The sequence below is a fragment of the Balaenoptera ricei genome, chromosome 1 (genome assembly GCF_028023285.1).
Source record: "Balaenoptera ricei isolate mBalRic1 chromosome 1, mBalRic1.hap2, whole genome shotgun sequence".
In the NCBI taxonomy this organism is placed as follows: Eukaryota; Metazoa; Chordata; class Mammalia; order Artiodactyla; family Balaenopteridae; genus Balaenoptera; species Balaenoptera ricei.
Window position 1 is genome coordinate 24,736,189 of NC_082639.1, and position 11,392 is coordinate 24,747,580.

An 11,392-nucleotide genomic window follows, 5' to 3' on the forward strand; every position below is an offset into this window, starting at 1 on the left:
GTGCCAATGTCTGCCCCACAAATGCTTGGGCATGCAGCTGTGTGCAGTTTTGCATGCATACATACATACAAACACACAAATATACACACCACAGCCCCCCAGACGCCTCTCTCCAAAGGACTGGTGGGGGGTAAAAGGAAGGTAACAAGAAGTGTCCTAAACTGGCTTTGGGTCCCAGTCTCAACTCTGCCACTGACTTGCATTGTGGTCTTGGGAAAATCCTAGTTTTCCCAGCTGTAGAGTACGGAGGCAGAGTGATGTCTGATACCCTCCTCTCAGAAAACCCAGCCTTTAGGATTTCAATGGGGTATCATCCAGTTAGACAGAACCCTGGGCAGTGCCAGGTGGGCACTGTCACCCTCAGATTGTCCTTTCATCTGGATGCTTCATTCCCTAAGAAGAACTGGCCAAGCAGCCAGGGGCTTCAGGGAAGTGGCAGGAGGAACACACACATCTTCATCCTGGTGGGACAGTTAGTAAAGATGAGTAGGGCCTCTGGACTCGGGGCTGTGGGGGCCCTGGGCAAGGCACTTGAACTTCTTGAACTTCAGTTGCTTTGTCTGTTAAACGGGAATGAGAGACTCTGTGTTAGGAAGGTTCATCCAGGGCATATAGTGGCCTCAGCCGAGTGCCTGGCATACAGTGAGCATCTGGTAAGTGGTAGTTGTTATTGCTAATATTGTCAACACCCTGCAAGGTATAGATTGGTGCCTCATAACAGATGAAGAAACTAAGGCACAGAATGTTCAAGCAACTTGCCCCAGATCATGCATTAAGTGGCAGGATTTTAACCCAAGCCCATCTGACCCTGAAACTTCTGTGTTCCAGTCTTGTTTCTCCACTGTGTCTGATCCATCTGGTCCCCAAGAACTGGCACACAGTAGGTATCCATAATATGCTGAATGACAGAGGAATGTAGAAAAGAAAAAAAAGAGCATAACAATACGCTCTGTTTCCAGTGACCAAGGTGGGGGTAGACAGATGAAAGAAGAACTAGACCAAGATTCCCTCCAAGATCAAATCGAAGTGCTGGGTCTGGGCGGACCCCAGGCCTCCCTGCCTCGTGGCTGGGGCCAGTCCAGGTGGGGATCAAGGGGGTCCTTGGTATGTGCTTGAGGAAGTAAATCTTTTCACTCTTTATGACTTCCACTAAGAAGCCAAAGTTAGCAATCCTGGCTTTTGGCATCAGCCAGAACCTGCTGTGTCACTGCCTTGCTGTGTGACACTGGGCAATCAACTGTAGCTCTCTGAGCCTCAGAGCCCTTATCTAGGAAATGGGGATAACAGTGGTCCAGCCCTGGGGCTGCTGGGAGGGTGATAAGGGACGACACATGTGAGGCCATACGCTAGAGGTTAAGAGTAGGGCCTGGAGTCCGGCTGCCTGGGTTGGTATCCCAGCTCCTCCACTGCCTGATGTAACGGCCTGCAGCCTCAGATTCTGCTTCTGCAAAACGGGGATCATAACTGTCTACCACAAAAGGGTGCAGTGAGGGTGAACGAGCTTCCACAGGTAGAGCGGTTGCGACAGTTGGCAGTGCTTCGAAATGCTCAGTAAATCTTCTTTATTGGACATTTCACATATGGGGAAACCGAGCCCCAGAGCGGGCAAGGACTTGTCCAAAGTCACAGAGCCAGTTCATAGCACAGCCAGTCCTATGTGGGAGCTGGCTGTTTGCAGGGCCCCTTGTCCAGACCACGGCTTGAATGGGTAACCACAGACCTTTCACAGTACCTGGGCCATCCTGCTCCAGCCTTGAGGACTCAGGGGGACTGAACCCACCCCCCTTCCTGTCCTCCCTGGTGCCTCTGAGGCTGGCTCAAACCAGTGGGGTATGTCAGAGGGCAGGGAGGGCTGACCTGCCTTCCTGGCCCACCTGGCCGGCCCCTCCACTCCAGGGCTGGCTGCCGAGGCCTCAGAAACAAGCCAGGGGTCCAGGACCAGAACACTATTTGTCAGCCCTGCATGATAGTGGCAGGCCCATCTCCATGGCAACAGTGCAGTGTGAAGGCATCCTAGCATCATTAGGGAGAGCGCTGAGTAGTATAAACAGAGGCTGCAGTAGATTACACGCCTATTATGAGCAGTCTCAGGCTCTGAGCACTGGTAATTATGCCTAATTGTGCATTTAATTCTGTAATTGCAAACCCACATCTCTGGTTCAGGCTGGGGTTGCAGAACCTACCCCCCAACCTCAAAAGAAAGAGGCGTAGGAGCCACCCCTACCCTAATAATCCCAGGGCTGCCTCTCCTTCTAGGGCACGGGGTAGCCAGAGTGGGCACGGAAATAAAGTATCTACAGACTCCCATTTCCCCCACTTCCTGTGCCAGGAGCTCTGCCACGCTCTGTGATTTGGGGTAGGGGGGAGCATGCTTAAGGCAAAGGGTCATGGTAAAAGCACAAAAATGCTCACAATTTTCATTATTCATAATATATACCATTTTGTACTATTGCCACTGTCCTCTCAGGACGCAGAATCAGCCTCTGGTGCTTCCAAGGGACTCGGATCGTCACTAGATCCATTACACATCCAAGTCATCCAACCTACATATAAATTCTTAATCACTGCCAGAGACAGGGAACTCACCACCTGATTGTCAGTCCACCACTGCAGAGCCTCTGTAGATAGTTTGAAAACCGCTGATGGAGTTCAACACTCTCTCCTCCATCCCCTGGTTTCACAGACTGGAGAAAATGAGACCCAGAGAGGGGCAGGGCCAGCTCAAAGTTGCACAGGAAGTGAGTACCAGAACCCTGGGATTCTGACTTGCAGCTCAGGGTATATTTTGTACCCTAAAGTGACTCAGCACCAAGAATTGTGCCCAGCACTTTGTAGGTGCTTCGTAAATATTTGCTGAATGCAACTCAGGGTACGGTTAGTTGATGGCAAAGCTTACTCTCTTACCCAACAATATTTTGTCTTTCTAGGGGTCAGGAAGTTCCCCTGTAGTGGGTCAGGGGTTAATGATGGGTTAGAACCTCCTGCTCTGAACCTCTGGGGTCTGAGACTTGATCTTACAACTAAATATGCCATGTGGGCATTTGGGATGGGGATAGTACCGACACTCATTCAAACAGACAGAGGAAAGAACAGGTCACCTGAGTCCCTGACAGCCTGGCACCCCAGGTGTCAAGCCTCAGGCATGCCACTGGAGGCAGGAGTCTCCTCCTCTCCCCAGAGCCTGATACTCCCATCAGTCATCGCTGCCTGCAGCAAGGTGGGCTGATGTGGCAGCAGCTCTGATCTCCTCCTGGGAAAGGATGGAACTCACTGATGAGTCAGAGCTGGAGGAGTCCTTTGAGATGATGAGTCCAACCTTCTCCTTTTACAGAGGACACAGAGAGCCAAGCTTCCTCTCTGATTTCCTCTGAATGAGCGCTGGACTCTGTGCCCAGAGCTCTCCCTGCCTTATCTCAGGTCACCCTTACTATAGTCCCATGAGGATGTGCGATTATTATTCCCATTTTACAGAAGAGAAGATAGAGGGACAGTAAGGCCAAGGCCACAAACGTTTAGCAGAACCTCTGCTTCAACTTGGGCCTTCAACTGGTTGAAAAAAAGGACATGTCCATTTCCCATCCCACGATATTCATGTTCATAAAACCTGCTGTCTCACTTACGGGGCATTCAAGAATGTGAACCCTCTGTGAGCTCCTACTCAGCATATCTTACCTCCGGGAAGGACACTTCTCTGAGGACGATTACTAGTATCCTGATTTAGAGAAATGCACGTGGAAGCTCAGAGAGGTTAAGTGTCTTGCCCAAGGTCACTCAGCTATAAAGAGGCAGAGATGGAACTCAAACCCCAGCCTGACTGCACAGCTCAAGCTCTTTCCAGTCGAACTCCCTGCCTCTGGATGTACCAGCTGCTCTGAAAGGCAGGGACCAGGAGGCCAGAGTAACCCATTAAAACCTGCAACCACAGTAACTGCTCTTCCAAAACCCTGGTACTTGCTGGCAGGAGCACATGTCCCAGAGAGGCGTGTTTTGCTGCCTGAGGCTCTCCCTCAGTCTCCGAATCACCATCCCTCTCCCTCTCCAGGACCAGCAGGGAGACCAAGAGCATTGGGACTGGGGTTCCCCAGACCAAAGCCAGCTCCATCTGCTGTGGCCAGGAGTTAGCATTCATTCATTCATTCATTCATTTATTTATTTATTTATGGCTGTGTTGGGTCTTCGTTTCTGTGCGAGGGCCTTCTCCAGTTGTGGCAAGCGGGGGCCACTCTTCATCGCGGTGCACGGGCCTCTCACTATCGCAGCCTCTCTTGTTGCGGAGCACAGGCTCCAGATGCGCAAGCTCAGTAATTGTGGCTCACAGGCCCAGCTGCTCCGCGGCATGTGGGATCTTCCCAGACCAGGGCTCGAACCCGTGTCCCCTGCATTGGCAGGCAGATTCTCAACCACTGCGCCACCAGGGAAGCCCAGGAGTTAGCTTTTAAAAGCACATCTCTGGTCTCATCTTGCTCTCCTATCACCTACTCCTCCCTGAAACTAGATGAGAAAAGAGACTTCAACCATTAGAGCTGACCATCTCCACTTGGTCTAGATTTTGCAATTGTTCTCAAATCCTTTCCCTGTGATCATTTATGTGAAGCCTAGACTGTATCTTTTGTTTCCTTGGTAACAAGTCACTTCATTCTTCTGACCTCAGTATGCCCATCAGTAAATGGGTATAAAGACCATCCCTATCTCATAGAGTTGTTATGAGGGCTGATAAGTCTTCAATACAGGTTAATTTCTTTCCCGCATAACTTGTTCTTAACCTGCGTCACAGTTCCCTTAAACCCAACACAGGTCTTGGGGTGAGGAGAAATGGGGACGGGGGATGGGGTTAGCATTTGAATAAGCAGCTCAGAAGGTCTGGCGTCTAGTAACAACCCTTTATGGATAAAGAAAGATTTAGATTTCTCCATCGGTTTCCACATCCAGCATCGCCACAATCCTACGGGGGAGCAATAGGGCATGCAAGGTAGAAGCAGTGGAGTCCTGATGCGTGAATGCTCATTCTGTCCCTACTATTTATGTGGCCATGGATAAGCCAGATAGTAACAAAGGATAAGGTATATAGAGCACTTAAGCACAGTGCCTGGTTCATAGCAGACACCAAATAAAAGGAAGTTGTTGTTATTATTTCCCACCGAACCATTCGTTTTCCATATAAAGAAACTAAGACTTGAAGAGTTTATGGGTATGAGTCTGGTCGCTAAAATCTCTAATCCAGGCAGAGATGGGGGCTGAAGTGACTTATCCAAACTGCAAGGCAAATAACAGCCAGCCGCAGGGAGCACTGCCTGGGCCAGTGCTGTCTGGGCACCATCTCAGGGAACCTTCCCAAACTACCATGGGGTAGGAGCTGTTGTCCTGACTACTTTACAGGAAAGAGGCAGAGGCTCAGAGAAGGTAAGGGACTTTCTGGAAGTCACAAAGCAAGGCAGCAATGTCTGCCTGATCCCAGAGGTCCTTCACCCCTCTGTGCCAGATGTCAGAGCAGCTGCCATTTATGGGGTACTTATGTCAAAATCCCCCAGCCACCACCCCTGCAAAGGAGCAGAACCAGGGCCATCCACTGCACCTCCCCCCCGTGTGGGGGGGGCCCTGCTCCATTCCACCTTGCCCACCTCATAAAGGTTTTGAGGGCAGTTTGGCCTCTGTCTGTCCATCTGCAAAAGGGACTTGATCACCCCAGCCCCTACCCTGTCAAAGGGGTATAAAGAACAAAGAGGGTCAGTGGCCTGGACGATTTCATGCTCTGACTCTGAAGCCCGGCCCAAGGACCTGAAGCACCCAGAGCAGAGCCAGCCCCTCCCCAGGAAGCCATGAGCTTGCAGATGCAGCTGCTTCTAAGCGCAGGCCCCTGCAGAGCCTAGCTCCCTCCGGTCTTCATGTCTTCACCATCCGCTGCTGCTAATAACAACATCAATCAGGTTGACCACGTTTCACACCATTACTCGCAGCTCAGCAGGAAGCAACATATTTCCCCCCTCACCCACCATCTTCCAGAAAGCAAAGAGCTTTCCAGAGGAGAAAAGAATGAAACCGATGTGTTTTCTGAGTACCTACTGTGTGCATGGCAGCTGCCTAAGCCCTTTTTCTAACTCTGAGAGGTAAGGATGACTCCTTTTCTTTGACAGGGAAAGACACTGGGGCCCAGAGGAGCGAATGCATGTGTCCAAGGTCACACAGAGCCGGGACAAGAACAATCATGGCAGTGATGTATTACTGACCACTCATTGGCTCATGGTGCCAGGCATGTGCGTGATCCTATTGAAACAGTATCATTTTCGTTTTCAGATAAGGAGACTGAGGCCTGAAGCAGTGAAGAGACCTGTCTGAGGTCAGGGGCTGCTTAAACGTGAGAAGCAGAGTGACATAGGGCGGAGAGGGTGGCTCTCTGCTCCGGCAAAAGAGCGCGTGAATCTTGGTGCTGTCACTGACTAGCTTAGAGACCTGAGCCTCAGTTTCCTCATCAGAAAAAGGGGCTAACTGCGTACCTAGAACCCAGGCTCCGCAACAAGAGAAACCACGACAATGAGAAGCCCGCGTACCGCAACGAAGAGCAGCCCCCTCTCGCCACAACTAGAGAAAGCCCATGCGCAGCAACGAAAGACTCAACACAGCCAAAAATAAAAAAACAAACAAATTAATTAATTAATTAAAAAAAAAGAAAAAGGGGCTAATAAAAACATCTATCCCATTTTGTAGGATAAAAATAAGAAGGATAAAAACCGTAAAATAGCTAACGTTTATCGATCACTGAACATGTACCAGGCAACTCTGCCAAGCACTTTACATATGTAAGCTCACTGGGTTAAATGAGGTTATACATATAAAGTGCTTAGCACAGAACTCCAGAAATGGGAGTGATCATGGTGATGATGAAGAAATTGATGATTCCCTTGGGCAAATCTCCCTGGTTCATCCTCTTACTGGAAGAATAGAGTAGCCTGTAAGCTTTCAGGAAGGAGGTGGACCAGGAAAGAAGGGCAGGGTTTGGACAGGGGAGGGAAAAGGGAAACACATAAAAATTAGAGTGTGAATAGCATTAGTAATGTTAAGATGATATACCAAGTAGGGAGAAAGCAAGGGACCCTAGACGTTCTACAGAGTCGAACTAGACTGAGACACACAGAAACCTCCAGGCCAGTCCAGACATCCTCCCAGGGTCCCAGATGGGCAGAACTGGCAGGACCCTAGAGACACAGATCAGTGGTTCTTCCCATTTTACAGATGGGGAAAAACCAAGGCTTGCAGTAGGGAAAAGACTTGTCCAAGTTCACAGGATGTCAGTGGCAGAAGCAGGCTTGAATCCAGGCCTCCTGACTCTTAGCTCCATGCCCAACTACCTGCTGCTTCCCACAAAGGAAGAGTGCAGGAGGGCACTTGGATATGTCTGGGTCACAATTCCAGGGAAGCATACCAGGGTAGACATATTAAGATAATAACAATAAAAAACTATAGTTTATTGAATGCTCACTCTGTGCCTGGCACAGTGCTAAGCTCATCTGCATTAAGCTATATGCATTTAATCCTAACAACAACCCTAAGACTTGGGAACTGTTTCTATCATCTCTATTAAACAGATGACAAAACTGACTCAGAGAGGCTAAGCAACTTGCTTAAGATCACACAGCTAGGAAGTGACAGAGCCAGGACTCAAACCCACGTCTGTCCTGTCAAACTCCAGAGGCTTGTCCCCTTTACTTGTCCACCTGAACGGTCCAGCCCCCACCTGCTTCTCCCACCCTCCAGTGCACCCTCACATCGTACTCCCTCACCCAAAGCAAGTCTACCCCAACTATAGAACAGTGTTTAGAACTGGGCTGTTTTCTTGTAATCATCAAGCCCCACACAAGAAAGAAAAACGACACAGTTCCTCTTCTAAAGTTTTCAGCTGAGAAACATTTAACAGTCTCTTCCTTCTCTGCCCCTGTCCACTGGATGAGAAAACAGGCTCCCTTCTCCCTGGGATGATGTCAGGCTGGTGAATTCCAGCAGCCGGGAGCACATTACCAAAGCTGTCAGGCAGCGAAGGCTCCTGGGGGTTAGCGACAGCTGAAGGGACCCACTCTGCAATCGGACCAGACAGAGCAACAGACCCAAGAGACCCATTTTCAAGTCCCTCCTCAGAGCACCTCCCCAAATTATGTCATGTAACCCTCACAAGCTGCCCAAAGGCACCCAGCCAAGATGTAGAAGGATCAGAATCCCACCCAGGTCTTGTCTAATTCCAGAGCCCCTTGTGCTGGTGAGCCCTCTAAGTGGAAGGGTGGGTTTTGCTGAGCTGGGGAGAGCTATGGAGGCAGGTAAGTGAGAGGCAGGGGTACTGCCTCGCCGCCTTCATCTCTCTATAGAGTAGGAAGCACCTCCCAAGGGACCCCTGACTCATCAGAGCCAGAACTACTTTTACAGTTAAGAAGGCAACAGAGGATGCTGGTCAGCTGTCTGGCCTCACAGCCTGGCCCCTAACTGTAGAACTCTGGGCAAGCTACTTCCTAGGGTTGTTAGGAGGATTAAATGAGTTAATACATGGAAAAGTGCTTACAGGGTACCTAGCACCTAGTAAGTGCTCCCCAAAGCTAACCACTGTTATTATCATCAACAGAGAATGACCGTGGGCCAAACTGTTAATAGTGCTTACCTTTGGGGTATGGGACTGGGCATAGAAGGAAACGTCTTTAACTTCTGCTCTGTTTGGTTATTTATTGATTTAATCATTTTATAATATGTGTGTTACTTTTCTAATTAAAAAAAAAGTCCTAGTTTAAAATTTTAAAATTAACACAGAAAAAATAATTCCTTGGAAAGTTTCAGCACTTCTTGGCATTTTATGTTCCTCAAAGGAGATCAAGAGGAACTGGGAGCCTGGAGTTGCCAAATAACTGATTCACTCATTTATTTTACAAATATTAATGGAGTGCCAGGCACTGTTCCAGCTGCTGGGGATTTAGGGGGAACGAGAAAGATAATCTCTGCCCTTCTGGAGTTTCCATTCTACCTGATCTTAATTAATCCCCTCTGCCACACTCAAGGATGAGGAATTTACCGAGAGGCCGACTAAGATGGCCCAGCCAGGGGAAGTCACTTGCCCTGCAGCCCACAGCTGGGAGCAGGGCTACAATCTTCAGGGCCCAGCTGTTTCGCCCGCTGCCCAAGAGGGCAGGTCTGTGGATGCAAGTTTGGGGTTGGGGTCCACAAGAGGAGAGAAAAAAGATGAACGAGGAGGTCTGTATAGCCACACTCAAAGCTTCATTCTGCGTTACTGTACACACCTGTGGTGGAGGAAGGGCAATGGATGCAGGCAAAAGTGGAGACCCGGATCACGGAGTCAGGCATCAGTGAGGCTCAGGTTACCCCAACTCAGACTCAGACCTGAGTTCCGTCCATGGAGGTCCCCATGCACCTCTGCCCCCAAAGCCCCCAGTTGTTGGGCCTCAGCTCTAGGGTAGGCAGGAGATCCTGGCCTCTCCTTAAACACCTTCCCAAATTCACCTGCCTGAGTCTGAACGGAAGGGCAGAGCTGGTCCCCTTCAGCCCTCAAATTCACTCCACTGGCCTCCCTGAGACAAGAACCTGAGTTCCCTGGGCTGGGATTAGGTATAGTGTCCCCAGATGCTCCCATCCTCCCCAGGGCACCCAAGTATCCCACCCCTATCAGTGCCAGCCCAGGCAGAGGAGCCTGCCTCCCCCCCGCCCCCCCCCAACTCTGGTGGAAATGGTGACTGACAGAATGCCTGTGGCCTCAGCCCAAGCAGGGAGGGCGATCCCGCACCTGGTTGGTCAGACTGGCCCAGGACCTGGTAGCTCCTTGTGACCCTCTCCAGGGAGGGGCTCTCCATTCCCAGGCCTGCCCAGTCAGGAGGATAGAGGGAGGCAGGAAGAGCACAAAGGAGTGAACGGTTCCTGGAGTCTATGATCCCGACACACACAGATGAACATGGACCAGAAATGGTCAGAGATCTAGAGACATACCAAGGAGAAACCAGGAGAGACACACACACAGGAGCAGAGACTTTGTGAGAAACACTGGGGCGGAGACCAGAGGCTGAGACCCACGCAAACGAGTGATCTAGAGGAAAACACACGGCAGTGACCTCAACGGATCCACACACCAGCCTCGGAAACACCCCCAAACCCCGGCGAGCCACAGTCCCACAGCGCATATCCCCAACAGAAGGCCGCTCGTATAGTGCGGGCGAGACGCGCCGAGCCCCAGGCGCGGAGCGGGCCGGGGACTCGCGCACAGGACGCACTCGGGGACCGGGGAGCGCCGGGCGAGAAGTGCACACAAAGAGACAGCCGGGCCAGCCCGAGCAGGCTCCGCCCGTCCGCTTCGTGACTCCAGACCACCCCCCAACCCGGGCGCTCGCCCCAGACCCACAGACAGAGACACACACCCCACCCGCACGCCCCGGGACCCCGCCCCGCCGCGCCCCACCCGGCCCGGCAGCCCGGGCGCGCGGCGCTCACCAGCTGCAGGCAGCAGAAGGCGACCAGCGTGCAGCGCCCGCTGCACTTGCCCATGGCTCCGGGGGCCGCGCGCGCCGTTCGCCGCGGCGCCCCTCTAGCTCGGCGGCCGCCGCCTCCTCCGCGCCGCGCGGGCTCCGCGTTCTCCCAGCTGGGCGCCCCGGGCGGCGGGGCCGGGCGCCTAGGGCCGGGCCCGGGAGCGCCGGGTCCTCAGGGCTGCGGCCGGCCGCTCGCGCTCGGAGTCCATGGTCCGTCCGCCCGCGCGCCGGCTCTGCCGCGCCTCCTTTGTCTGGCCGGCCGGCCGGCCGCCAGGCGCGCCTCCCGCCCCGGGGCGGCTGGCGGGGAGCGCGGAGTGGGGAGCGCAGGCACCGAGCGCGGCGCAGCGCAGAGCAGCACTGCCCAGCAGGGGCAGCCGCCCGGGCGCTCGGCGGCCGCGGCTTCCCGGCCCCACCACGTGGCTCCGCCGCCGCCGAGAGGTAGGGAAGGAGGGAAAGAGGGGAGGGAAGAGGAGGGGAGGAGAGGGGCGGGGCGGGGCGGGGCGGGGCGGGGCGGCCGAGGAAACGGAGGGAGTGGAGAAGGGGGAGGGAAGCGGAGAGCAGGGGCGAGAGGCAGGAGTGAAGTGGGAAGAGTGAAGGCTTGGGGACTGATGGCCCTGGGTCAAACCCAGACTTCACTGCTCACTCGCTGTGTGACCTTGGGCAAATCACGTCACCTCTCTGGGCCTCCGTTTTCCTAACAAAATAGGAATAATAATGACTGCTTCAGTGTTGCCACAAAGATGAAATGCAGTTAGGTGAATAAAGCACTTAGCTCTGTGCCTGGCCTCCCGAGGGTGCTGGAGCATTCCTCTGTCCACCTTGTCCCTAGGGCCCGGCGGCTCCAACCTTGGCCTTCTATTTCCACTCCACTCCCCAGATCTGCTCCCCAT

The 11,392-nt window shown here is 52.7% G+C and overlaps 1 protein-coding gene across 2 annotated transcripts in view; it reads right to left on the reverse strand.

Moving 5' to 3' along the window:
* Positions 1–10,921, reverse strand: part of NKAIN1 (sodium/potassium transporting ATPase interacting 1) — a 42,049-nt gene extending 31,128 nt beyond the window's left edge. For both annotated transcript variants that reach the window (XM_059896442.1, XM_059896452.1), the window contains exon 1: positions 10,468–10,921. In XM_059896442.1, coding sequence (XP_059752425.1) covers positions 10,468–10,521 — 54 coding nt within the window. In that variant the 5' untranslated portion in view covers positions 10,522–10,921. The remainder of the gene's footprint in view (positions 1–10,467) is intronic.
* Positions 10,922–11,392: the final 471 nt, after the last annotated feature.